Source organism: Toxorhynchites rutilus, chromosome 3 (assembly GCF_029784135.1).
Source record: "Toxorhynchites rutilus septentrionalis strain SRP chromosome 3, ASM2978413v1, whole genome shotgun sequence".
Lineage (NCBI taxonomy): Eukaryota > Metazoa > Arthropoda > Insecta > Diptera > Culicidae > Toxorhynchites > Toxorhynchites rutilus.
Window position 1 is genome coordinate 269,598,872 of NC_073746.1, and position 27,140 is coordinate 269,626,011.

General features: G+C 38.8%; 3 protein-coding genes across 3 annotated transcripts in view; 2 read left to right on the top strand and 1 right to left on the bottom strand.

Annotated features, from left to right (window-relative positions):
- Positions 1-27,140, top strand: part of LOC129774227 (transmembrane protease serine 9-like) — a 39,525-nt gene that overhangs the window by 7,853 nt on the left and 4,532 nt on the right. Inside the window, exons 6-9 of the mRNA XM_055777935.1 lie at positions 69-331; positions 16,770-16,988; positions 17,049-17,341; positions 17,398-17,643. Of these exons, the coding sequence (XP_055633910.1) occupies positions 69-331; positions 16,770-16,988; positions 17,049-17,341; positions 17,398-17,643 (1,021 nt within the window). The remainder of the gene's footprint in view (positions 1-68; positions 332-16,769; positions 16,989-17,048; positions 17,342-17,397; positions 17,644-27,140) is intronic.
- LOC129775531 (CLIP domain-containing serine protease B4-like) lies at positions 27-5,214 on the bottom strand. The gene is made up of 4 exons (XM_055780369.1): positions 4,942-5,214; positions 4,546-4,872; positions 721-823; positions 27-656 (listed from the first exon to the last, which is right to left on the bottom strand). The coding sequence occupies exons 1-4, from the start codon at positions 4,997-4,999 to the stop codon at positions 41-43; spliced, it is 1,104 nt and encodes a 367-aa protein (XP_055636344.1). The 5' UTR covers positions 5,000-5,214; the 3' UTR covers positions 27-40.
- Positions 5,068-17,861, top strand: LOC129775530 (CLIP domain-containing serine protease B4-like). Its single transcript, XM_055780368.1, has 8 exons — positions 5,068-5,306; positions 6,290-6,534; positions 6,595-6,875; positions 16,053-16,357; positions 16,416-16,579; positions 16,636-16,988; positions 17,049-17,341; positions 17,398-17,861. Exons 4-8 carry the CDS (start codon positions 16,291-16,293, stop codon positions 17,721-17,723), a joined length of 1,203 nt encoding a protein of 400 aa, XP_055636343.1. The 5' UTR covers positions 5,068-5,306; positions 6,290-6,534; positions 6,595-6,875; positions 16,053-16,290; the 3' UTR covers positions 17,724-17,861.

Here is a 27,140-nt window from a genome sequence, read left to right on the forward strand (position 1 = left end):
GATAGGTATAAGAATAAAAAACGCACTTGCATTGCTGAGTCTAATCTTCTATATTCTCTTGTATCCAGTCCATGTATTTACTAATTCTAGTATACACCCCGGGAATATTTTCTGTTCCGCACTTATCCGTACCAAAACTAACAATACCCTTCAAAAACCACGCCGATACCCCACCAATCTTTTCGACCTTCATCAGCGGACCTCCCGAGTCGCCTCGACACGAATCCTTGCCCACTTCCCCACCGGCGCAGAGTTGTGAATCGATTATGTCAACGTTAACCCCTTCGAACGCTCCTCCGCAACGAGTATTGTTCCAGGCTGGCACATTGAGGTACATTTTATATCGGCTGGCCGACCTTGTTTCTGTCTGTCCCCAGCCAGCGACGGTCATTTGCAATCCATCGACGTTCATATTCCTTAGCTCTGCAGTCGTTGGCAAACAGATTGGCTGAATGTACTCAGTGTAATTCACCGGCTTGACCAGTCGAATTAGAGCGATGTCGTTATAGTCCGCTCCGTTCTCCTGGAAGTAGTCCTCGTGAACATAGACCGATGCCACGAGAATATCCTGAACCGAATTGACACAATCGTTTGGGTCGTGCGCGCTGCACTCCTCATCCGACTCGGAATCGTAATCGCCTAGCCGCACCTTGTAGCTGAAATGGACAATTGGGTGGAATTAGATTCATCTTCGGTACGTTATGACGAGTTCTGTTTTACACTGTCCAGGAAGCCGGAACACTTTGGATACAGTGAGCTGCCGTTAGGACGTAGCGATCGTTGATGAGGACTCCACCACAATGGAAGCCAAGGCGGTTGTTGGCTGAAAATGAAAACGTGTTTATAATAATGGTGATAGTTTGCCGTTTTCGATTAAGAGATTTTTGTGGTTTTGGTCTATCGCCATGAGAAGTCTATTTTAAGTTTGTGGAAGAATTCAAGGAGTTTATATCTCTGGTATACACAAATATAGGGGTTGTGTCCAGCACACAACCGCATTGTTGACATCGGACTACGAAATTATTTGTCTCAATTCACTTCTTCATCACTTCGAACATTATTCAGAATGCACCGAAATTTTAGAATTTACTCTTCGGTAGAATATTTTGGTGGCTTTGGAAAGGGTTGATAGTTGAAGTGGCTTAGTAGAAACAGTGGGAGATGATTGATTCATGCTCAATTTTTACCCTCGCGAGAATAATACACGATATGAGCATATGTCATAAATTGTTTTCTTATTTCTCAATGTACTAACATCGAAAAAGGCAAGTTAGTGAATCAACATAAATTCTCTCGTAGCATTTAGGATTACATAGCTATAGCAATCTCCCAAATTTCCAATAAACAAACCATAATATTATAACAATTATTTCAATTTACATTGGACAAAGTATGAAACAAGAACAATGTGTGCGTGTGATGTTAATTACAAAGCATCAAGCCCCAGAGTGATTTTGCTATCGCTCTTCGTATCAAACAAAACCGTTGTGTGTGACATCAGCATCAAGATGGGTCTATGGCCGCTCGTCTATTAATCGTGAGCTGTTCGCGGTTAATTAATCGTGATCTGTTGCTTACTGCAATCAAAGATGAATCTCCTCCCCACTCACGAGACGCGACACGGGACTAGGACACAATATGTATTAAGTACATTAGAAAGGTTGAAATTACCTTTTTCGTCGACCGGTTTTGGGCTCGATGTTGCCCATTTTCTTCTTCTTCTTCTTGTTTAATTATAGAGACTTTAAACTTTAAAGTTCAGTTGTCTCTAGCCCTGAGAAGGCCCTTGTGAAGAAAACTCTCCTCGAACTCCTCCTCGACTTGCCTTGAAAAAGACACTTCACTGTTGTTCGACGCTTGTCAGATACCGTGTTCGCCTTCTACAACATCAAACGACGTTCTAGACCCATTTACTTCGCTGTTATATTAGCTATTCGTTGTTGACGGCATGGGTAAGTAAGTACAGAAAAGCACAGAACAAATGTATTTTAAACCGAAAAATTCGGATCGATGTGTGGATATTCGATGAGTCAATAATGTTCAGCGAAGTAAAAATATTTTATACATAGAATGTGATGGCCAAAAACCATAGTTGGGTAATGGATCCAAAGCCGTTTCAAAAACGACTTTTCCATACACTGGTAGTGCGTCACTTGAAGACTTAAAACAACAACGTAATTTCTGTGAAACATGTGGAAAGGCATCAATCGATTGGAAGATATTTATAGAAATTTTGCCCAACATAAATCTTATCGTGTTGTATATTTGAGTGATACTGTTTTTCATTCACAAAAGAAATCGATCATTTTCCCAAATGAATTTAACAACTTGGATATTCGATCAGCACTAGTAATTTTGAAGTGCGTTAATTTGTTTACGTCTGAATTAGCGAATTCTGTAGATTTATCTGATATACGTTGAAAATTAATAATTCTAATGTAGATGACACATCACGATTAGAAAAGCCAAAAAAAAATTTAAACTCAATTGGAACCGATTTAGGAGTTACTGAAGTTGCTAGGAGTTACGGAACATTCACGTTTATAAGGTAATGCAAGCTGCTGAAGTCGAACGAAACTGTTCCTGAGCGAATTGAATAATGACCTGTAAGCAAAAAAACAGCAATATCGAGTTACAGGTGCAAAGTTATTTCACATTACAATGACGCTCGGTACACTGAAAAAAAAAACCATGAAGGAAACAACAGACGACACTCCGTCAGAAGTCATATTCATACTCTTGGAGGCCATGGATCCAGAAGATCAGAAAATTGGTGCCACATGAGCTGAACGAAAGACAACAGAAAAACTGAAAAATATACATGCGGAATGCTGATCGCCAGTTACAGAATGAAGAAGTTTCTCCATCAGATTGTGACTGGCGATGAAAATTTGATTTATTTCGAAAATCCTAAATGTCAAAGATATTGAGTAAATCCAGGGGAACTAACAACATCGGTTGCACGGTTGTACTATAAGAGAAAGAATTTGTGTTTGGTGGGATCAGATGGAAATCCCGTTCCCGTTTTGTTCATATTACGCTCGGTTTTATCACTGTTAAAGATTCGTTTATATAAACTTTTTTTCGAAACATAAGAAAATATATTAGATAAAACATATAGACAATGCATGTGAGTCATGTAGAAAATAAAATTTGAGTTACTGTGGAACTGGAGTAAATTTCTTCGAACGTGATATAATGGAAACGTGTAACTAATTCTAACTGACTCCATAGTAAACGAGTTTGGAACGAGAAGTCATTAAAGATGATCGATAGACTTCTAGACAAGATGTATGCATTTTTTTTTGTGTTTTTTAAATTTTTAGAAGATTATTTCATGTAAACGTTGGCCACGGTTACGTTCAATTTTGAGTTTTTTTTTCGATCATATCGGCTGGTATCTCATCGATAACACGTGTGATGTTATCTTCAAGTGCTTGAATCGATAAAACCCCCCTCAAAAAATAGTCCAACGGCGTCAAATCGCATGATCTAGACCAATCTAGGATCACCAAATTCATTGCGCAATGCGTCCATCGTTTCATGTGTTGTGTGGCATGTGGCACCGTCTTGTTGAAACCACATGTCAATCAGATTTGGCTCGTGTATTTTGGGTCATAAAATTTGGAAATCATTTCACGATAGCGATCATCATTGAGAGTAACGTTGTACTCGCCTCCATCTTTAACACGTTGAGCCCCCGTGTCAGTCCATAGGGACTGACGTTGAGCTTTTCGTTAGAAGAACGTTGATCACTGGGACTGATAGTTACAAAATGATGAAATAAAAAAGAACATGGTTTGTTTTCGGATGTTTTACGATATGTAAACTTCTAACTTCGTCGAACCGGAGACCGACACTGATATTAAGCAAATTTTCTTGATGCGGACTGAATGGAAAGCACAGCAAGAACAATCCGGGGCCTAACGTGTTAAAGAAGTACGGGCCAATGATTCCTCCGGACCACATCCCGCACCAAACAGCACATTTTTAGGGAAGCATTGGCAGCTGTTATAGTGCTAGTGGCTACCCATCGGACAAAATACTGTAATTTTGCTTATTAACGTATCTGTTCAACCGAAAAAGTGTTTCGTGGTTAAAGACAATTTTTCGACAAAGCAAAAAATAAACTCCTTTTCAACAGAGCATTGATTTTGATAATAAAGTTCAATGGTTTGAAAGCTTTGTTCGTTTGTAAGTCTTTCCATAATGAAATGGGAATGAAACTTCACAAATTTAATTTTGCCACATGACACGAATCACGCGTGATCCGTTAAAATAGTGCGCTGAAAAACCAAACAGCAAAAAAAAAACACCCGTTAGAAGTAGACGTATTCATAATATCTAATGTTTGGAAATTTTCTGGATTTTCCAAGTCATTGGTGACCACAAACACTAATCATCTCAACGATGACCTATATTCACATTCTGTAATTCAACATATACACTGTTGTTATTCAACCAAATGCTGCATGATAACCATCTCATGATCCAGTGTCGCACACGGAACGTCATATAAGATCGAAAAAAGTTTTGAGTACTCACGCTTGTTGTACTGAATCCTAGCTAACCACGGGTAATCATCGAGATCTGCGATTGCCCCGCCAACGATGCGGCTTGCGGAAGTTCGTCCGCAATCTTTCACTGCTGGAAGCAGTGCGGTATCAATTCGTTTCTCGGATTTCTGAGGCAAGGGGCAGCAGACCGTTCTTGAGCCGTCGACCATGCCGCAGTCCGATTTCTTGATATAATTCCTCTCATTTTCAGTGAAATTTCCCCGCAATAGAAGATTTACGATCGATTTGCATCCGCTTAGAATTTTGCATTTTCCCACGATACCTGCACCATCGGTGCACGACTCTCCTATGTCCGCTAAAACGATTTGTAATACCAATAAATTGTCTGTGGGTTTTTTCCGATCGAACAAAAATTAAGGCTTACCCGCCTGTCCAGCGATGATCACCGCCAGCGCTATCGAAAGACCCACATAAATCGTCATCTCACGAAGATTACTCGCGCGAAACTGATTACATCTAATTAGCACTCGTGTGGTCAAATTTTACACAGCCCCACCAACGATATTGGTGTGCCACAATACACACAACAGCAATAGACACGCGCGAATCACCACCGATTCGGCTTCCCCGAAGCAATCATTCGAAGATTTTTCTCCCCGAAGCGTGTCAGGACGAATGTATACACAGACGATCTGGGCTGAGCTCTGATAAGCCGACGAGTGGAAGTGGGAGTTACATGCGGATGGTCTAGAGTCGTTCGGAGTGAATCACAACGTTCTGCTCAACGATGTGAGTATGCGTTGATTCGTTAGCGCGTTTGCGTATTGGTTCAGCACATCAGCGATAACACCGAGACAGTGACCCAATGATAGTGTCATCTCTTCTAGTTTTCGGAACCGGAATACTAAACCTGATTATGGTAGACTTCTAGCTTCTTGGAGCTGCGGATTCTGAGTGTTGCAAAAAATAGGCTTAATAAGTTGTTTGACATTGCACTTGAAACGATGCGCAAAAAGTTTATGGCAGCTGCAAAATAATATCTATAAGCTGCGAAATTTGATTCAAATGAATAAATCATTACATTAAGATTTCTTGATCCTACTGAACATTGATGGTTTTTGAAACCTTTCACTTAAATTTTATCTAGCCCTCAGCATAGTCAGCCACCTGCTTTAGTTTTAGTCAGAGGTTTTACAGCTACATTCTCAACGAAATGCTGCACGATAGCAATAAATCGTTGAGAAAAATATCGACCTCTCTAGATTTATAGTTTGAAGCAGCAAGTTATGTATACCAATCTGTAGGGGAGGGCGGGGTATGACGGCCACCCTAAACATGGGGTACAATTAAACACAATGTTTACAAAATTGAAGCTTTTCTTTGTGTCAGCATCGATCTTTAGGATGTTTTCCACAATCACGTTGATTTTCAGAAGGTTTACTTTTTATTTCATAACTTTATATGATAAATCGAAAAAGGTATCAAAATGGTGATACAAAAATCATGCGGGGTATCGTTGGTCACCACTAGGGGTATGAAGGCCACATGACTCTAGCCGTATAGAGGATTATTGATTCCGGCGAAATTGTACTGCAGATCAAGGATATTGTACTATAGAACAAGTGTGACAAGCAGCGTTGCCAATGTTCCAGTTTAAACTGGATTCTTCCAGTTTTTTTTCCTCGATCCAGTCAAACAGTTAAACCCTAAAATCTTCCAGTGTTTTCAAATATTGTTCAGTTTTATCCAGTTTTTTTATATGTGTGCTTCAGTTTCAGTTATTTCTCGGGCGATTCATGAGGTGAAAATACTCCGGAGGTGATGGCTACTGTTTTGTACGAGAACAGAATATTTTTGGGCGGTTTCCGAGTCATAAAACATCATGCTCAATAGTGCCGGAGGCAATGCAAGGATACTAAGCTTTGATGATGTATGAAACGCAAGAGTTTTTTTTCAGAGGATTTGCTGCCCAAATCCTCTGATTGATGTGATTATTCCGTATTTCTTTGAGACAAAGGTATGCAACTGTCACTCTCTACACACTTGCAAAATTTTACTCACCAACAAAAAGTTACAGGAGGGTTGTGTTTGCGAATCGACCGCATATTGATTCTGGATACATTTGAAAAATATTATGCCGAAGGGGAACGAGTTGAGAACTGGGGAGGCGCAAATTGGACCAATCAAAACGTGAGATTTACCGCAACATAACATCAAACAAAACACATAATTCATTGCGCAGTCCGGTACTCGTATTGAATGAGCAACTGGGAGAGTACAGATTGCTTGTACCAATTGACCAATCAGAATGCGGGATATTCGTGTAGATATTATTTGACATTTGTCAATTGTTCGATGGTAAGTTTCATAAAATATATATTTCTTTTCATTGTATTAATTTGTTAGAGAGTGTCTAAATGCGGCAGATTTTTCTTTTATCAATTTGTACCCCAAATATGTTTCCGACAAAACGTAATCCAACGTCAAAAAGTTTTTACTCAAAAATAAAACAAAATAAAAATAAAACAAAAATTTAAATGAATTATGATTCGTCAACAAAATTGAATTTCATGTAAAAATCAGTGGAACCTCAGAATGGCCTTTATCGATTATAAGAAGGCTTATGACTTCATATCTCACTCGTTTCTCATGTTGAAGCTCTATAAAATACAGGGTTTTCCAACTTTAAATTCCGCAAGTAAATTCATATAAAACACACTTAGAATTCGAATTTCGATGAAACTTTTATTTCAAATTAAAGTTTGGTTTATGCCATTATGTGTGAAATACAACATCATTCAAATGTCGCCCTAGGGCTTCCTCGCACACCTTGATCCGGAACAGGTAATTTTCGATGACTTTTCGTCACATATGGGGCGGTATCTCGGTCATAACTTCACGAATGTTGTCTTTCAAATGTTCAAGAGTTTGCGGAGAGTTGGCATAGACACGGTCTTTCGCATAACCCCACAAAAAAAAAGTCTAGCGGGTTCAAATCGCATGATCTGGATGGCCAATTGGCATCACCAAAACGCGAAATTATGCGTCCCTCAAATTTCGTTCGCAATATGGCCATGTTCGGTCGTGTTGTGTGGCACGTGGCGCCGTCCTGCTGAAACCACATGTCATCCGTATCCATATCTTCAATTTGTGGCAAAACAAAATCGGTTAACATGCGGCCATAGCGCTCACCATTCACAGTTACCGTCTCGTCGTCCTCATTTTCAAAGAAATACGGCCCGATGACTCCACCAGACCATAATGCGTACCAAACAGTGACTTTTGGCGCATGCAATGGCCTCTCAACAATCACGTGTGGATTTTGAGCCCCATATACGGAAATTTTGGGTGTTCACATAGCCACCGAGCTCGAAATGTGCCTCATCGCTGAAGAAAATTTGATGCGAAAATTCAGCATTTTGCTGCTGTTGTTCGTTCACCCAATCGACGTATGCCCGACGCATTCCATGGTCACCACGCTCTAATTTTTGTACCAGTTGGACTTTATATGGATGTAGGTGCAAGTCCAAATGCAAAATTCGCCACAATGATGTGTTTGACAAGCCCAATTGCTGAGCACGCCGTGGAATCGAAACATTCGGGTCATCCTCCACACTGGCAGCAATAGCAGCAATATTTTCGGCCGAACGCACATTACGATGATGCACAGGTCTCACAATATCCGCTACGGATCCAGTTTGTTCGAATTTACGCACTACATTAGCGATTGTGTGCTCTGTAGGCCGTCCATGACGACCAAAATCCGTCCGTAATGCTCAAAAACATTTGCCGGTTTTTCATCATTTTTATTGTATAATTTAACAAAATGAACACGTTGTGCGATGCTAAAACGATCCATATTGTAAAATGGCAGACATTCAACTAACGATATGACGCTTTGGTTGATAGCTATGTCAAACGGTTGTCAGCGCAGGGTTGTATACTTTCGGAAGCCCGAAATGGAAAACCCTGTAGATCCCACCATCATGAGGTTTATGCAGCATGCGATGTGACAGTGGAGTACGCCTCTGCACCTCAGTGATGGGGAATATATGTTGCAGTCTAGAACGCTGAAGAGAAGGACATTCCAAGGCAATTTTTTTAGCCCGCTTTGGTTTTGTCTGGCACTAAGAGGGTTCACTCAGTGGAATGCTTAATAGAAACGGTCATGACTATAAAATAAGGTATGGCGACGGCGCCTACGAAGAAGTGACCCATATCTGCTACATGGACGATCATGGAGTTCGGCCACGACAAGTGCCGCTGTGTCCATCTTCAAAAAGGACAATTTACCGAATACGGACGCTACGAGCTCTAGGACGACGAATTAATCAGGGACATGGTTCGTGGCGATTCTTTGGATTCTGACAGCTCACCGGGATTCGCCACACCGACATCAAGACAGAGCTGAGTAACAAGTTCTTGAGTCGAGTGAACTGTGTCCTGAACAATTTCCTAAATGCGGGGAATAAGGTATACACGATCAACACATTCGCAGTTCCAGTGTTGACCTTCAGTTTTGGAGTAATCACATGGAGCAAAACTGACCTAGAGGACCTTGAGAGGACAATGAGGGAACCATTTAAATAAGCTGGAATACACCATACTCAATCGACACTGGAGAGAGTTTCACTACCACGCAAAGATGGGTAACTTGGAATCATTGACATTTCCACACTGTGTGTTGCCCAGTCTCTGATCTGTGGCTATTTTTTTCTTTCTTCTTCTTCTGTAGGAGCATTGTACCACTACGACCATTAGTTTGATCTATTGTAGTGCACTCCAGTTTGCTATGTATGCAGTGTTAGTTCGTTCCATCACTCAGGGAATAAGTGATAGTCGCACCAGGACTTTGCATATCCCCCCACGAAGGTATAAATTCCTTTATGAAGATCCTTACCTGTTTTGGTTCAGCAGACCCAATCTCGTTAGGCATAAGAATGCCCTTTCCAAGAATTCTCAGTCTTCGCTGAATTAGTGTACTGCATTGACACAGTAAATGTTCCGAAGTCTCAGCTTTGAATTTGCAGAAACGACAGTTATCATCTGCCAGTTTACCGATTTTTTTAAGGTGATACCTGCTCGGACAGTGTCCGGTCAATAGACCGGTTAATGTACTCAAATCCGCCTTATTCAAGCTGAGTAGATTGCGTGTTATTCTGTTACAAGATGTAATGAATAATTTGGATTGTCTTGGTGTTGATAGAGCCCTCCAGTTGGCTTCAATCATTGATATTTCCCAGGTTTTGTGCTTCGATTTCATGCATGATGTACATAATCCACAAAATGGCTCAGGCCCGACGAATTCAGTTGAAGATCCTAATCTTGCTAAGAGATCGGCTTTTTCATTACCTCCTATACCGCAGTGACCAGGCACCCAGTATAGGTTAACTTCGTTAGTAGCAGCTAGTTGTTTTAAGGATAAAATACATTCCCAAACTAGCTTTGACTGACATGTGTATGCTTTTACTGCATTAAGAGCTGCTTTGCTATCTGAGAAGATACAGATATTGGCATACCTGTAATTTCTAGTCAAATATTTGTACATGTTAGAATAGCTTGTATTTCTGTTTGAAAAACTGTAGGACACTGTCCCATTGGAATTGACATGTCGATTCCTGGTCCAGTAATATCAGCTCCCGTAGATCCATCGGTATAAAACACGAGTGATCCTGGACGAGTTTTGGGACCACCTTCTTCCCATTCGTTGCGATTGAATTCAATCACTTTGAAGGGAACACTGAAGTTAGTCTCTGTTTCCATCCAGTCTTCATTCATGCTTACTATAGTGTTCAGTTGAAAATCTTTCAGTATTTGTAAATGCCCTGTGAGATCTCCTTCTAGAAAATGTTTTATACGCTTCAGCCTAAGAGCACCTTTTTCCGCTTCAAGTTGCACATATTGGTGCAAGGGTAGAAGGTAAAAAAGAGCATCTAGGGCTTTGGAAGGTGCGCTAGGCATTGTTCCAGTTATTGATAAGCATGCCAGACGTTGTAGTTTATCGAGCTTTTTCTGAGCTGATATTTGTGTAGAGTTTAGGCCACCACACTAGTGAAGCATATGTTAGTCTGGATCTCACAATTGCCGAGTAAATCCAGTGAATCATTCTCGGTTTTAGTCCTCACTTTTTCCCGAATATACTACTACAACTCCAGAGAGCAGTCTGGGCTTTATATATAGCATACTCCAGTTGGTCGTTCCAATTTAGTTTTTGGTCAAGCATGACACCTAAATATTCGGTTCGTTTTGATAGCTCCAATTGTACACCTCCCAATCTAAGAGGTGGAATCTTATACTTTCTTTTTCTGGTAAATGGAATTATGACTGTTGTTGAAGGATTAACACTAAGTCCTTCCAACTTACACCATTTGAGTGTGTAGTTAAGGGCTGCTTGCATTCTATTGGAAATAGTATACTCACATTTACCCCTCACTAAGATGATTTTGTCATCAGCAAAACCAATGACTTCGTACCCTAAATTAGCTAGGTTATTAAGAAGATCGTCGACAACTAGGGACCACAACAGAGGAGACAGAACTCCTCCTTGAGGGCAACCTCTAGTTGGTTTCGTTGTTAGAGTAGATTCTCCTAATTTAGCTGTTATTAGTCGGTTGGTTAGCATGAAATGTATCCAGTTGGAGATGCACATGTCAAAACTACATTTTTTCATAGCTTTATTTATAGAGTTGTAGGATGCATTGTCAAATGCTCCCTCAATATCAAGAAAAGCTGTAAGTGAGATTTCTTTAACATCAAAAGACTTCTCTATTTTCGAAATTACCGTGTGAAGCGCTTCTTCTTCTTCTTCAATGGCACTAACGTTCCTAGAGGAACTTCGCCGTCTCAACGTAGTATTACTTGCGTCATTTTTATTAGTACTTAGTTGAGATTTCTATGCCAAATAACACGCCTTGAATGCATTCTGAGTGGCAAGCTCTAGAATACGCGTGATCACAGTGCAAGTCGGAGGAAATTTCTTTGACGAAAAATTCCCCCGACCAGAACGGGAATTGAACCCGAACCCCCGGCATGTTAGTTATGACGCTAACCACTCGGCCACGGGAGCACCCGTGTGAAGCGCTGCTTCAGTTGATTTATTTACTTGGTAGGCAAATTGAAATTTGTTCAATGGTCTCCTGTTCAAATATGATGATTTTATATGGAGATCAATGACATTTTCCATCATTTTTAAGAGGACAGATGTAAGACTAATTGGTCTATACGCTTTGGGAGTCGTCCTGTCACGTTTGCCAGCCTTGGGAATAAATATAACCCGGACTTCTCGCCGTTTACTAGGAATGTAGCTTAGTACCATTTTAGCTCTCTGTGGCTATTGCGTGGTGAGCTCTTTTTAGTAATAAAAGCCGACATGAAAGGAAAGGATCATGTCGACAAGAATCTGAGGGTGTACGTCTGGCCTCAAGACGTTGATGACATTTGTCATCAACCAGGAGAAGATATAAAGCATATTATGGGAGGCTGTCCCATTTTGGCCAACGTAGCCTACACTCAGGGCCACAACAATGTGGCCCGCATTGTCCATAAACAACTGTCGCTCCAATGTAGTATATTGGAAGACAACATACCAAACTACCGGAATGTGGAGGAAACCATTGGCCGTGGAACTCATTGGCCCTGCGTTTTGTTTATGCTTATGTGTATTGTTTTGAGAAAAAAAATAATTAACAAGCTTCACAGATTATTTATTTTCACAAAATTTCTCTGTTTATCCAACTATAGGTAACAACCACTTAATTAAATTCAGAAGATGTCGTACGGCTTAGATCTGCACATCTGTACTGTTTGGTTGCAACAATGTGGGGCGAACCAACTGACACATCTTTCATGTTCAAACAATTCGATGCGAAAATGTTGAATTGCGTTTCTTCTAAAGTTAGACAGAGAAAACATGTAACGGTAAATTTGCGGTGTTTTGTTCTCTACATAATCTTGAACCTAATTGTGTCTCTAGCCGGCTGACATTTTTTTTTGTCTTTTAGGTTCTGTTTTTCGTTACTTGTGTCACTGACCGCTAGCCTCTGGGATCATAATTATAATTTCGACGTTCTTCTTTGAAGGAAGATTGATTGCATATATTAGTTTATGATATGACAGGACGTGTATTCTGAATAACACGGTGTCCAATATGCATTGTCCCTTTACATACGTGTATAACTAAACCGTTTTTGAGGAAAATCCTCAATTATACGTGTTAATACTTTACAAATCAAAATTTAGATCTTAATTATCCTTTTATTTTATATCCTAGCAGCAGAATATGTTTCACACTAGAGTTGCTTTTTACACGGGGGATAACCGCGTAACAAAAACCGCGTAAATTCCAAAAACCGCGTAAATTCTAAAATCCACGTAAATTTCAAAGTCCGTGTAAACATCTAATAAACAGTGAATTATTAGTTTAAAATGTAACCCACATTCTAACAATTGATTAACTGATTTTTTTTGCACGCTACAATCATGGAATCTGTTTCTCCCTTTATTTCTCAGCTATTAATCATTCATATAATACAAACTTATTTCGCGAAAAGTCATATAAAATATGTAGATTTTCACGTAGCGTTAACCTTTCATAGCATTTCTCATTATGATTTGTGGCTCTTGATATATCTTATTTATTTATTTTATTTATTACCCACCCAATTACCCACAACAATGTTATCAAATATTACGACAGCATGATGAAACACATTCAGTGGTTGAATACGGAAGTTTATTGAATGAATATGAGTACATGGCCCACTCTGAAAGATTAAAAAAACTTTCAAAATAGTTCTAAATGAAAAATAATTAATAATAACTAATTTAAAATGCAATCTGTAAGTTATTCGGTGTGTATGAACATGTAATTAACTTAAACAATATCGAACAGTATAGCATAACATGTTTCGTTTTACTGACATAATGTAACATAAGTATGGTATTTGGATATAATCAACAAGATACATTGCGTCATATTTTTGGAAATGTGTTGCGATTCGAGGATGAGTTTCAAGCAGATAGTTACGTTTGATTTCTGTGTTAAGATCAGAAAATTTATTATCGAAACGATTGAAGGTTGTTTTTTCGGGATTCACGGGAGAAGAATTGTCCCGAAGAAAGACAGGTGGATTAGCCGTTGAAAAAAAAAATGGTTCTTTTTATTCAAAAGGTACATTATTAACTTGGGTTCCTCACAAAATTATATATGACTAGCTGACCCAGCAAGTTTCGTCCCACCCAAAATTTATTTTTAGTTTTCACATTCACGTTTTCGTACTAAGCGCACGTTCATGAGACCAATCGCAGAACTGTTCATTGATTGATCATCTAATCTATCCTTTAAAATTCCTTTCCTAGTACTTCTACCAAAACTCTTTATTATTATATCAGATTATTTTCAGACACAATTCTCGAAGATTTCTCAACCACTTGTCAATAACATGTTTCTCCGTTATGTGGAATAAATGTTTGATACAGAAAATATGGTATAATAAAGACAGTCCAAAATCGGACAATTCCTTTCTCGAGTTTTGCTATTATCAACACACTCGGTGATCCATTTTTTTTATTTAGACAGAAGAAGATATAAGAGTGTGTTTTATCACATTAAAATCCATTTCCACCTTCGAACAAAAATCAATTTCGTTAGCGCAAATATCAAATGGGCTAACAACGTTTGTCGCTATGTAATTGTAGAACATATGCGAATTTGAATTTTCCTAATTTTCCCATTTTTCTTAAGAGTTTTCCGAAAAATTCCAATTGTAATGTTTGGTTGGTATGTGTGGTTGAAATATGTGTATTATTTTTACTGTACTCCCTCTCCATTTCAGGGGAGAGAGGGGTGTCATACCATCATAGAAACATTTCTCGTATCCAAAAACCCTTACATCCAAAACTTGACTCCATTTGCTTGAATTTGCTGTAGAAGTTTGTGTTTCATTTGTATGGCAGCCCCCTTGTCTTTAGAGAGGGGGAAGGATTGTGAAACCACCATATAAACAATTATTGCCCCCTATGTTCTCCATATGCCAAATTTGTTTCCTTTTGTTTGATTAGTTCATGAGTTTTGCAGAATTTTTTTTTCATTTGTATGACAGCCCATAGAAACATTTATTGCACCCTAAAACCTCCACATGCCAAATTTGGTTCCATTTGCTTGACTAGTTTTCGAGTTATACAGAAATTTGGGTTTCATTTGTATGGCAGCCCCCCTCTAGAGAGATGGGAGGAATGTCAATTCACCATAGACACGTTTTGTGCCCCTAAAACTTCCACATGCCAAATTTGGCCCGATTTGCTTGATTTGTTCTCGAGTTATGCAGAAATTTGTGTTTCATTTGTATGGGAGCCTCCTCTTAGAGAGGGGGAAGAGTGTCGAACTATCACGGAGACGTTCATCGATCCCTTAAACCTCTATATGCCTAGTTTGATTCCATTTGCATGATTAGTTCTGGAGTTATTCAGTCTCCCCCTCCTTAGAGTGAGGGACGAGTGTCAAACTACCACAGAAACATTTATTGTTCCCTAAAACCTCCAAAAGCTCTGGCTCTGTTTGCTTGCTTAGTTCTTGAGTTATGGAGAAATTTATGCCTCATTTGTACGGCAGCCCTCCCTTTGAGAGGGGGAGGAGTGTCTATTCTTCATAGAAACGTTTCTTGTCCTCTGAACCCTTCACTTGCCAAATTTGGCTCCATTTTCTTGATTAGTTCTTCAGTTATGGAGAAATTTATGCTTCATATGTATGGCAGCTTCCCTTTAGAGAGGGGGAGGAGTATCCATTCATCATAGAAACGTTTCTTGACCCCTAAAACCTTCACATGCCAAATTTGGCTCCGTTTGATTGATTAATTTTCGAGTTATGCAGAAATTTATGCTTCATTTGTATGGCAACCCCCTCTTAGAGAGGGGGAGGAATGTCTAACCACCATAGACACATTTATTGCATCCTAAAACCTCCACATGCTAAATTTGGTTTCGTTTGCTCGATTAATTTTGGGGTAATGCAGAAATTTACGTTTCATTTGTACGGCAGGAATTTTCTTTGATAATTTTTTTTCCATCGCCCTTCAAAATTAGTTCATTTTTAATGCATTTGATAAAATCGTTGAATCATTGAAATGTACACAGAAGTAGATGTATTTTGTATTTTGTATTAAGCCGGATCAATGTAGAAAGATGTCCAAGCTATTAAATAGTACAACTTCAGACAAGTTAGTCGACAACATACGTTGCTAGCGCCACTAAATTATGAATCCGAAAATTAAGTAGGATAAGATACTTCTTAGTTCTAGAAACCACTTCATGGAATATTTGAGGAAAAGTTTTTTTTTTGATAAAACCAAAAAATGAAAAATATACATTTACTAACATGAAACACTGATACATACTTTTGATCAAAATATATGGGTTACCATTTAATCTAATCAACTGAAGTAACGCCATGTGGAGCAATTTAAATACAGTTACAGCAAGTCTAGGCACGCAACAAATCTGTATCTTAATTCATCTCTTTCTTCCATTTAAAATTATTAGGACGCCCTTTGCGCATAGCTGCCTGCTCTTAGGAATTAGGAATTGAGGCAGGCCGAAAAGTTAATGACCGAACGTGTGGCGTGTTATGCTAATGAGACAGGATATCTAGAGATCCAATTATTCGTCTTCAACCATCGTATTGCCTGTCCCTGTAAGTGATTCTAGCTGTATCCAGAAAGAATGAATCCCACTGGAGTTAAATAGGCGTTAGTCGCAATCGAGAAGTACGATTCTCTAGATGGGTCCTAGGTTTGATTTTACGGTGGTTCTGTTTGTTCTGTTTGCCGTCAAGGGACACTATTCTGGTATGAGCGGTTATCTCATTTGTATACATACCCCATCTCATCAATGATTATTCTCAAGTTCCCAATGGAAAGTGCACCAATTTGAATGGGCTCGTCGGGCGTTGCATCAAGTTGTCAAAATGTCAATCGCTTTCAGACATTCATCGCGCCCCGGTAAGGTCGATTAAACAGAGTGAACGTTTGGCGGACAGCTTGTGTGGAAAATATGCGAAAAATCCTCTGGTTTGAATTACGATTGAGCGTTCGATCAAATTCAACATTCTTTCGAACCCTTTCAGGTGTGTTGCTTGGACAATCATGACCAGTACCCAGCAGTAGTACCTCTAGTAGTTAGTAAAATCTTTCCACAATCTTCAAACAAAAATCTATCGATATCGTCACATATTTCTCTGGAAACTGAAATAACTCATAGTCAATCACCGTACAACTGGAGACCTGATACTCAGAAAAATGCGACAGAAAAGCTCAACAACCAACAAACCCATCTGGATGAATTTCCTTGGTCTGCGTTGATCCAATATAGAAAGCCGTATGGTTTCCTCGGGTTCCACTGTGGCGGAACTCTAATTCACGATCGTTTCGTCCTGACGGCAGCCCACTGCATTACAGCCATTCCTAGCACATGGGAAGTGTGAGTTATGAACATACGTTCACTGACTGGCGTTCGAATTACCGTGATTTTGAGTTTTAGATACTGTGTGCGACTTGGAGAGTATGACCTCAAACACACCGGAACAGATTGCCTGGGTGACAAGTGCGCGGATGCACCTTTGGACGTGAAGATTCATCGAATTTTAATACACGAGAAGTACTTCACCCGAGAGATGAGCCAACACAACGATATCGCGTTGATTCGATTGGTGCAGAACGTAAGAGTTACGGCTTTTGTACGGCCAATATTGCTGCCCACTGACGAGATAGATCGCTTCGTGAAAGACGGGTCTCTAGAAACTGTTTCGGTAGGATGGGGCAAAACCAAAACCTGTGAGGCAACATGGTTTCAGCGGTTTATTGTTTTACGATAATATTTCCTTTTCCAGCGAGCGCAAGCACCGTCAAAATGAAAGTACATCTGAGTATCGATAATTTCGATGGTTGTGCACAAGCATACAAAGAATCAGGATTGAGACTACAAGAGACTCAGCTGTGTGCTAGCGAACGGCGAGGAACCGGGTTTTGTAGTTGTGATTCTGGTGGTCCTCTAATGGCGCAGCTCAGGGGTCAGTACTATTTAGTTGGAATTGTAAGCTTCGGACCGGCAAAGTGTGGACTCAAAAATGCACCCGGTGTGTATACCAATGTAGCGAAGTATGTAGAGTGGATAAAAAGGCATATGGTGGGACCATTTAATTACCGATTGATGTAGTGTCTATTTATTTTCAAGTTAGAATTAAGAATCTAGATGGAAGACTTCGCAAAAGGTTCACTATATCCGTATTTTCATTCGCGTAAAGAAATACAAATGGGCCATTGCGTTAATTTTTTTTCTTTTATTAACTTTTCAATGAGATACTTTTTTTTCAAAATTAATAACAACGCTGAAAAAATATGTTTTATTGAATAACAATTATTGTCATATGAAAGAACTATAATAAACATTTTTTGAAGACTTACAATTATATTACAACTATTAACCACCATCTTTTGAAAAAATCTGAGAAATTACTTCAGGTAACAAACTTGATCATATACTGACAGAAATGAGGACACAGCGTAGTGTTTGATATCCCTGTTAGGAGCAGCTTCAAAAAGGGTTCGTATTCTAAACTAGTATTTGTGGGGCAACGTTGAAAACTCTCGTGATTAGGAAACAGTAAGCGCCGACGCTTTCCACGTTGCCACCTACAACACGTGCGGAACGCGACTGCAAACTAAGTGATGATTCCTTTGAGAACTCCTGGAATATCTCAACTAATGGAAAGAAACGCTCTTTCTATTTGGAGTGTGAATAGATGGAATAAAAGTTGTATACCAAAAAGACCTGACACACTACACGATGCCATTTATTAATTTTTAATAATTAATTATTAAAAATAATTAATTATTAATGAACATTTTCATATTTTTTTTAATTAACTAAATTGAACAAAAACAGTGAAGTGCTAAATTGCCTTCCTAAGGCTAGAAGTGAAGGTGCGTATAAAGTGGTGCCCCTTTCTCTTCGTGCTTTTTACGGCAATTGGCTAGTCTTTACAAGTGCTTAGTGCTTTATAAGAGTGTGTTTCGGGCATATATCCCAAAAAGTAAAGATGCATTTGTTTAACTCTAACCATTTTGCCGGCATTTACTGGGGTATATTCAGGCAAAAATAATGGTGTCCAGTAGTTCCGGGCCTCCGGGAGACCGGGTTACAAACCAATACAACAGAAGACAAACCCAGCGTACAACTCCAGTATGGGTTGACTCTCTGAGTGGTGATTTGGAAACTTTACTTTTACGGGCCTGAAAGTACCTGATCTGGCCGATCAAAAAGTGATCGATGTAAAGTGAATTACATTAGAAGGAAAGAGAATAACACTGTCATACCTATACCAAAATTATTTATTACTATTCGCGGAACTGTTGTTAACGAATACATACATTTTGGATTCATCAGATCGGGGATTAGAAATAACTATCCTAATCCCATACAATGTTTCAAGTGTTATCGCTTTGGACACACAATTGAACGGTCTGATAGGAACACAAAATGAATGCAGAACACAAAATGAATGCTTCAAAGTAACAAAATTTGCAACTCTCCTGAATACTTTGTCAACTGTTAGGATGTATGGTAAACAACATTACAAAATTACGTATTGATGAGGGAATACCCTATAACGGAACCAGCAAAAAGTTTAATCTTCTGAATAATGGTCCCACATATAAAATACTTAAAGATATTCCAACAACAGTCGGCGACTGCACTTGGTGCAAGGACTTATCCACTTTCTATAAACCCACTCGGGAAAATAGTCTGTCCCTTCTGGAAATGAAACGGAAGCTCTACAGAAGAATTCGAAGAGTCTGAAGAAGGGTTCCTGGAATGAATCGCCACAGAAAACGACTGCAACAGAAACAACCACTCAGAGAAGGTGTGGTAGGCTAGAAATATTGTGGCACGGTATTGTATTTCAAAACAAAAATTAACCGGGCAAACGTATGCCGTCCGACGCTCGCTAAAGCTCGGCCGGAGATTGCTGAAGGAACATATCCTATGTTTGAAACTAAACGGGCAATCAGTGGAACACAGGTTTGCGTGCGAGACACCGTCACGCTGAAGAAGATGTAGGGGAAATGGGGGGAATTAAGACCCTCTAAGCAAATCCCCTTATATTTCCAAATCAATACGGTCTAAACAAAAAGTCACAGGAGGGTTGTGTCGGAGACACGACCGCATAGTTGACGTAGGATTTCGTTAGGCAATCTGTTGATTTTGAATATGTTTGAAGAATTACACCGTTAAACTCATTGATAATGATTTGGTGGCTCTGAAAAGGGCAGTTTTGTTTGGGTATTGTTTGTTCACTCCACCAGTGTTTACCGAGTGATGATGACAGAAGGATGGTAAATAGTCGTTGGATGGTACGTATCAGATAAATGATACCGAAGTGGAACGAGATATGATGAAAACCGCCCGCTGTGATCCTAGACGAAATGCCTCCTGTGTTATGTATGGATGAAATGAAGAAAAAAAACTCATCAATATATCATAAGATAATTACCAATACCGAACACAATTATCAATTTTTCTCATCAGTAAAAACATGTTACTTTAATATAGAGAAAACATTTGAAATGAAAAGATAATTTTCTTTTTTAATTTGTACTTTCTGAGTGTTTATTCAGCCCAATGCGAATTTTATTTGGACTAACAACAATGCTATACTATATGTAGAGCATATGGGAAATCACTTTTTCTAATATTTCTTCACTTTTCCAATTTTTCTCGCCGTATACAATTTCATTGGGTGAAAATGAATACAACAAAACATACAGCTTAAACCAAACGACCCGTTCTCGGGCGAGAACACACCTTGGTTTTTATTTATGAAAATTGAAATAAATCGTTTCATTTTTTTTTATTATTTCGTTTATTTTTACAGGCTCAGTTACTTAAGTTTAAAGGAGCCGAATTCTTAAATATAATTTTAAACTTATATACATAAACAATTTTCTTACATCTATGGTTAGTAAGGTGGAAAACCGATTTCTCGCGGTGTACTCGAGTTTAGAAGGGAGACTAAATCGTTTCATATATCAAGTCTTTTTAACACAACTGCCACCCTATGCAATTTTACACTTACACTTGTGCTAAATTTTTCACAATACACGATCGGTCATTGATATGAAATTTCACGAAGCAACCAACATTACATTTCATAATTTTTTTTTGCTAGAATTAATCGTATCACTCACCTTACTTGCAATATCAAAATGCCCCCTACTTGCATATATTTGCAATGCCGATTTCCCCCAGACAGCTTGGTTTTGATGTCTCTGTTAGGGACCCACCTCATGTGTCGTAAATTTCGACCAACCAGAAGTGGGACTTTCCGTTAGGATAGGGGTTGAGATTTTTCAATTGTTCGACAGTTAGTTTCATGACATATATTATTTTCTTCAATATGAAAAATTGTTCTGCATTACCGAAATCGATTGACGCAAAAATTTCATCAATCCATCATGAAATGACTGAGCAATAAGCGTTTGAAATTGGACAATTTTCACGACGTGGTCGATTTTAGATTTTCAATTTGTACCCCAATATGTTCCCGAAAGACGTAATCCTACGTCAAAAAATCACATTGTGCACTGAGCTACACTTGCTTTCGCTCAATCAATAATGTTTAATCTATATGTCAAGCTTCAAATTACCAAATATATGATAAAATAAAAGAGATGAGTTTTGGACATTAAAATTTGATGCGGGGTGATTTGAATCGACTATGGGGTGATTTGGTCTAGTGTGTGTTTTATCGAAAAAAAAAGTTTATGTAAAGTAATTCACGACAATATTACAATCAGTAACAGTGTTTTGGGATCGACACCAGGTGTCTTGGTCAGATTCCACACCAGAAAAAATGCATTGAGACCATGGATCCATTCTGCATGGATCTTTTCTCCGTTGTTCGAGCAATTTCAAACACTTTCGATGCTTGGTCATAGAAAATCCGTCCTTGATGGCCTGAGTTGCTCTTTCAAGCTCCTCCTCTTCCAATGTTGGCTGCCCATCCTATCTTTTGTGATTCAGCGGCATCTGGAATCAATCAGACCAAAGAAAAGCCTAAAACCTGTAGGACCAATTCACCCCACAGAAACATGTTCATGCCACCCCACACAACATGCAAAAATTAAAATGTAATCAATTTCATTAGTTGTCATCAGAGCTCTGCATAGTCATAGTCAACTGAGGATAGTCAGCTGACTTTCTGACTGACTATGTCCATAGTCAGTTCGTAATGACTTTTGGCTTCTTAACGCAGTTTCTCCGCCAAAACGACTGAACAGTCAGTCGGGCGTTTAGTCGCTATCTCCCTCTACCGACTCGACTATATCATTTCATTCTTCCCAGTCCAAATGTCCTCATTGAATTTTCAAGTGACTTCCCTCAAAACGAATTCGTTCCTCTTTTTCTCTCTCCTATGTACGTGTGCATGTATCGAAGTTCGAGTTCAACGGGGGTTGAAATACGCTACAGGTGAGTTAGATTCTTTTGTATCGTACACGAAAATTACTCACACGTATAAAATAGCGTGCAGCGTGTGCGCGCTATTTTGCTCGCTATTTACTAATCTAACGCGAGGACCTTTATAGCATACTTGATAAATGTCTAAGTTCGTTGGTTTGAACTCACGACGGGTAGACAATAAACCGTCCATTGATGGGATAACTTCTTTTTTGCAGCAGAAATCATGTTTTCGTTCCTCTTTATATGGACGAAAGATTGCATACGCGGGTATAAAACTAGTGTCAGGGGGAAATGGAAGTACGGATTGAAGTCAGTTGAATGAAGAGGCAGATTTGTATTCATTAGTCGAGTCAGTTAAAATAACCACTGACTGGACTAGTTCACCAGTCATCATCGCTAGTCAACGCTAGTCAATTCATTTTCTAGTCAAGTCACTTTTTGTTACGGAGAGTAGAGTCGGTCTTCATTTTTCACCTTCGAAGATTTCGGGCCCTAATTGTCATCAAATTATTCCTCTTCTGTAGGCGAACAGACTTTACTGCACAATACACGAAAAGTTTACGTTTTGTAGCACGTCGTTTGGTGGTAATGTTGCTATGGTCATCATACAGTGACAGTGACAAATTGCACCTCTGACTCTTCCACCCGCTTGCTGTTATGTAGATCGGAATGTGTTCCTCTAAAACGGACTTCTAATCCAAGGAGGCTGAGGAAATCTACATTTCAAATACATGCAAGCTGCGGGTACATTACTGCCCCTGTTTGCATAGGAGACGTAATCGCCAGCACCCCAGTTGAAGGATATTATCGGCAAACAGAACACCTGGGAGATTTTGCGAATGATAACACTTTCTTTCATTTGAAAAACGCTTGCGTCTATTTATGCGGACAATCAAGTGTTTCAATGAACATTTGTTCGTATAGCTAGACGTAACTACCTGGTTACTTTGTCTGTAGTGTTAGCATTCACATTTCCGATAGAAGTCAAAACGTCGGTATACGTTCTCGGTAGATCTTTAATAGATGGGTTCATCATGTCATTTCCAATTCATTTTATTTATGTAGGTGATACAGCTTCCAAGGATGGAATCCTTTAAGGTGAAGGTGGAAGAAAGCCATTGTAGTAGTATAGGTAAAACCACGTGTAAAAATGGGGTAATAGTGTTTGTGAGAGCAAAGCAAAGCACACGTAAATAGATCAATTCAATTTTCAGACTGTGTGGCGTTCCACTGACACGAGTCAAAGAATTCATTTGAAAAAAATTACAATTCAATAGTGAAGTAAAATGTATGAACCATGTGTTCTGATGAACAATTGCAAATATAAATATATATAGAATGTGTATTTACATATGAAGTAAAATTCTGATCATACGCGAGCATAACATGAGCAAATTTATAACACATGCGAATTGGGGCTCTTTTGGTCTTAACAATTTCTTCCGCACAGTAACCCGATGTTGAGGATTCCTTAATATTTTTCTTCGTTGATCGTATTTTTTCACACATTCACGTTGGAGAGCTTTAACTCTTCTCTTCGTTGTCTGAGGCATTTTGATTGAATGTAATACTTTTCCGTTTATTTTTACTGACAGCAGAGGCAGCCACGGCAGTGTTCCGAGTTCTGCAATACAATTTTCTTAACCAATGTTAATGTTGCTAAAACTTATATTATAGACCATTTAGACGTAAAAATAATAATTATTTTGATATCAACACAATTTTATTTTATTAATTTTCATAACATGAAACGCAGGAATAACATTTTATTGAGTGGTTTTTATATCTGTTTCGATGATGTTGTCTGGCATCAGTGTCGAAAAAATAACGATTCTTTCACCAACACAAACAAAACCATGGCGGAAAATTGAAAAATTAAAAATCAACTTTCAGAGCACTAGCTCGAGCTTTCCGACGTTTTTCACTATACATTGCGACGGCAGATAAAAATTTAATATCTTGTGAGTAATCGATTAGAGTTTGGTTGATATTACTTGGTGGGAAGTGTGAAAAAACGATCATTTTCTTCACACTATTTCGCAAAATTATTGATTTTCGGGCGAGATGTGAGGGGAGGAGATGAAAGAAATGAGCGCCATTGTGGCAGTCATTTGTGGCTTCCTTCCACCTTCATCTTAAAGTAAACTGACCAGACGTCCCGCGTTACGCGGGACCGTCCCACATTTCAACAAAATGTCCCGCGTGAGATTACGTCCCGCGAAACGTCCCGCATTTGGCAAAAGAAACGAAAATGTCCCGCGATATCAATATACAGGGTGCGGCAGCATAATTCCTTTTTTAAAATGCGCACCACTCAGTTAGTTGATGTCATAGCGGGGCGCTAGTGGTCTCGTTCGAAAGGGGATACTGTAAAGTTTTGTCCCGACACGGTTCAGTCGCCATCATGCGTTGGAATAGTGAGGAGCGTGCCTTTGCTGTTGAGGTTTACTTTTCAAGCGGATGTTCGGTTATTGCAACACAGCGTGTATTTCGGAATCGCTTTAATTTAGCCCCGTTGGCTCCCGTCCCAGACCGCAAATCAATTGTTACATGGGTCACTACATTCAGACAAACAAGTGCGAAACTGGAAGAACTGGAGTCCATCGGCCCGTTAGATCACCTGAGAACATTGAAGCAGTGAGAGCGTCAATGTTGCGATCGCCACGGCGTTTTGCGCGCAAACACGCATCTGCCTTTGGACTGTCCGATCGTTCTGTGAGAAGAATTCTTCGTGATGATCTTCATTTTCATCCCTATAAGATGGCGTTAGTGCAGGAACTTTCAGAACCTGACTTCAATTCTCGGATGAACGCGTGTGAGTTAGGCGATTTGGAATGGCTGTCACCTTGTGATTTTTTTCTATGGGGTTTTTTGAAATCCCGTGTTTATGTGAACCGTCCAAGAACCCTACAAGATTTGAAGACCAACATCCAAGAATTTTTTGAAAATTGCCAACATAACACATGCTATGCTAACAAGAGTCATGACAAACGCCAGAAATCGGTTTACGCAATGTATGTAGAATGGGGGACGTCACCTAACAGATTTGATCTTCAAAACAATGTAAATAAAAACTTTAGACATGGACCTACATTATAAAAAATAAATAAATATTTTCCGATGCATACAATAGTTTTTATTGAGTTTTGAAAAAAGGAAGTTATGCTGCCGCACCCTGTATTTCAATATTACAATTTGATCATGTTGATTTTATTAAATGCATGCACCTCAAAAAAACTCTTATTTGGCAGACTGTTCAAGAGAGCTTCCAATGCATCCAAATATTAATACGTTGAGCTAGTTTCATCGCAACAAAAGTGGACTTTTTGTTTAGAGAGTGTCAAATAGAAACGACAGCAACAAAATTAGAAAACGATTTTTATGAAAGTCTCCTATTGACCCGAAGGGACCAACATGAGTCAGACAAAAAGTTCATCTCTTTGAAAAAGCGGCTCTTTTTGAGCCTAGACTCTTTGAAAAAGCGGCTCTTTTTACAACAGCGGCTTTTTTTTTACCGATACTCTTTTACGAGCCGAGATACTTCCAAAAAGCGGCTTTTTTGAGCCGAGACTCTTTTGAAAAGCGGCTCTTTTTTGAACCGCTGTTCATTTGTAAAGAACTGTGGATCGTACGCTCGTTCTGACGAACCGGCTCGTGAGCGCTCGCCTATCTCTAGAATATCGTAATGAAATTGTTTTGAAATCAATGTCAATGAAAACCCTGAATTAGTCTGAATTAGTCAGCTTGTTTACCGGGTCAAAACTCTATCAAGAACTAATGAAGAGTGATCGTACGAATAGTAGATGCAGCTTACAAGCAGTAGGAGTGATTTGAAGAGCTTACACGAGCAGTATTTTCTGCGTAGAGCGAGATACACACTACAACATGGCGCAGCTTGGTCAAAACCAGCCCGAATGGGTTATTTGAACTGATTGAGAACTAAAGATGACCTTTGAATTAGAAACCTATTGTAATTAATGTGAAAATAACGTTAATTTTGTAAAGGAGTGAGAGTTTTTTCATCTGGTCATATAGTTATAAAACACTGGAATTTTAGAATTTTTTTTGAATGTTTCGCGCCTGAACACAACAATAAAGTTTAAATGGATAGTCTTTTCAATGAAGATAGTTGTTATATCCTACACTATATAGTTCAATTCAACCGACTTCTTACATATCTCTGGAAACTCAGAAAAAATGAGTGGTTCTATAGTTGTGCCTTTTGTCTCGAAATCATGAAAATGTCACATGGTCCGGTCTGACTTAACACCGACCAATTGTGGCATTCAATGAGACTCATTGGGTGGTTCAAGTAATGGTCCAGTTCACGACTTTTTGTGGAATGATGTAGGAAGGAAAGCAAATCACATTGTTTTTTTATAAATTTAGCTCAGCTCTAGGATTTAAATCTGTTGTGACTTTATGGCTTGATAATTGCTCGGCACAGAACGAAAATTGGGATTCGACGGTCTTACCCACCAATCATCTGTAATTGAAACCCATAGAATCGATTTGAAATACCTAGAGCCTGGGCATACTTACATGTCAACTGATTCTTTTTATACTTCAGTTGAACGTACAATGAAGCAAATTGAAGATATTGACAATTCGTTTAATTCCATTGACCAGCTTCAGCGTCAAACAGAGAAAAAAGGAATTAAAAAATCACATTGTAAACACATTATAAAAAAAAGTTTTGCCTCTGACGTCGAAAGATAAACATGACTATTGGATGAAGTTGTCAGAGACTCAAATAGATTAGTTAGATTTAAAGATTAGTTGTATTGGAAGGATTAAAGTATGAAATAAGTTTGAAAAAAATATCGATGTGTTTTTTGTTGAACTTGGATTAAATATTAAAAACCGATATTTGCAAAACATAATGAAACAGAAACAGCTGAATTTACAGTAAAATTTCTATACAGCAGCTCTATCTAAATCGTAAATCTTTGGCTGCATACCATTTAGACTGTAGAAGTATTGTTGATATTGATAACGCACGATACAACAGGTGTTCATTTATATAACTAATCATTATAAAAATAAGTAAGTTAAACTGACTGGTTATTTGAAGTTTGATTTTTGTTTTTACTTACACCAACGTTATGAGTA

Excerpts from the sequence above, each read along its gene's own strand:
- LOC129775531 (XM_055780369.1), bottom strand. The coding sequence starts at position 4,999 with ATGACGATTTATGTGGGTCTTTCGATAGCGCTGGCGGTGATCATCGCT. Across the intron at positions 4,873-4,941 it reads GATCATCGCTGGACAGGCGG|CGGACATAGGAGAGTCGTGC; the intron begins GTAAGCCTTAAT and ends AAATCGTTTTAG. Across the intron at positions 824-4,545 it reads TAGGATTCAGTACAACAAGC|CCAACAACCGCCTTGGCTTC; the intron begins GTGAGTACTCAA and ends TTTCATTTTCAG.
- LOC129775530 (XM_055780368.1), top strand. The coding sequence starts at position 16,291 with ATGGGTCCTAGGTTTGATTTTACGGTGGTTCTGTTTGTTCTGTTTGCC. Across the intron at positions 16,989-17,048 it reads ATTCCTAGCACATGGGAAGT|ATACTGTGTGCGACTTGGAG; the intron begins GTGAGTTATGAA and ends TTTGAGTTTTAG. Across the intron at positions 17,342-17,397 it reads ATGGGGCAAAACCAAAACCT|CGAGCGCAAGCACCGTCAAA; the intron begins GTGAGGCAACAT and ends TTCCTTTTCCAG.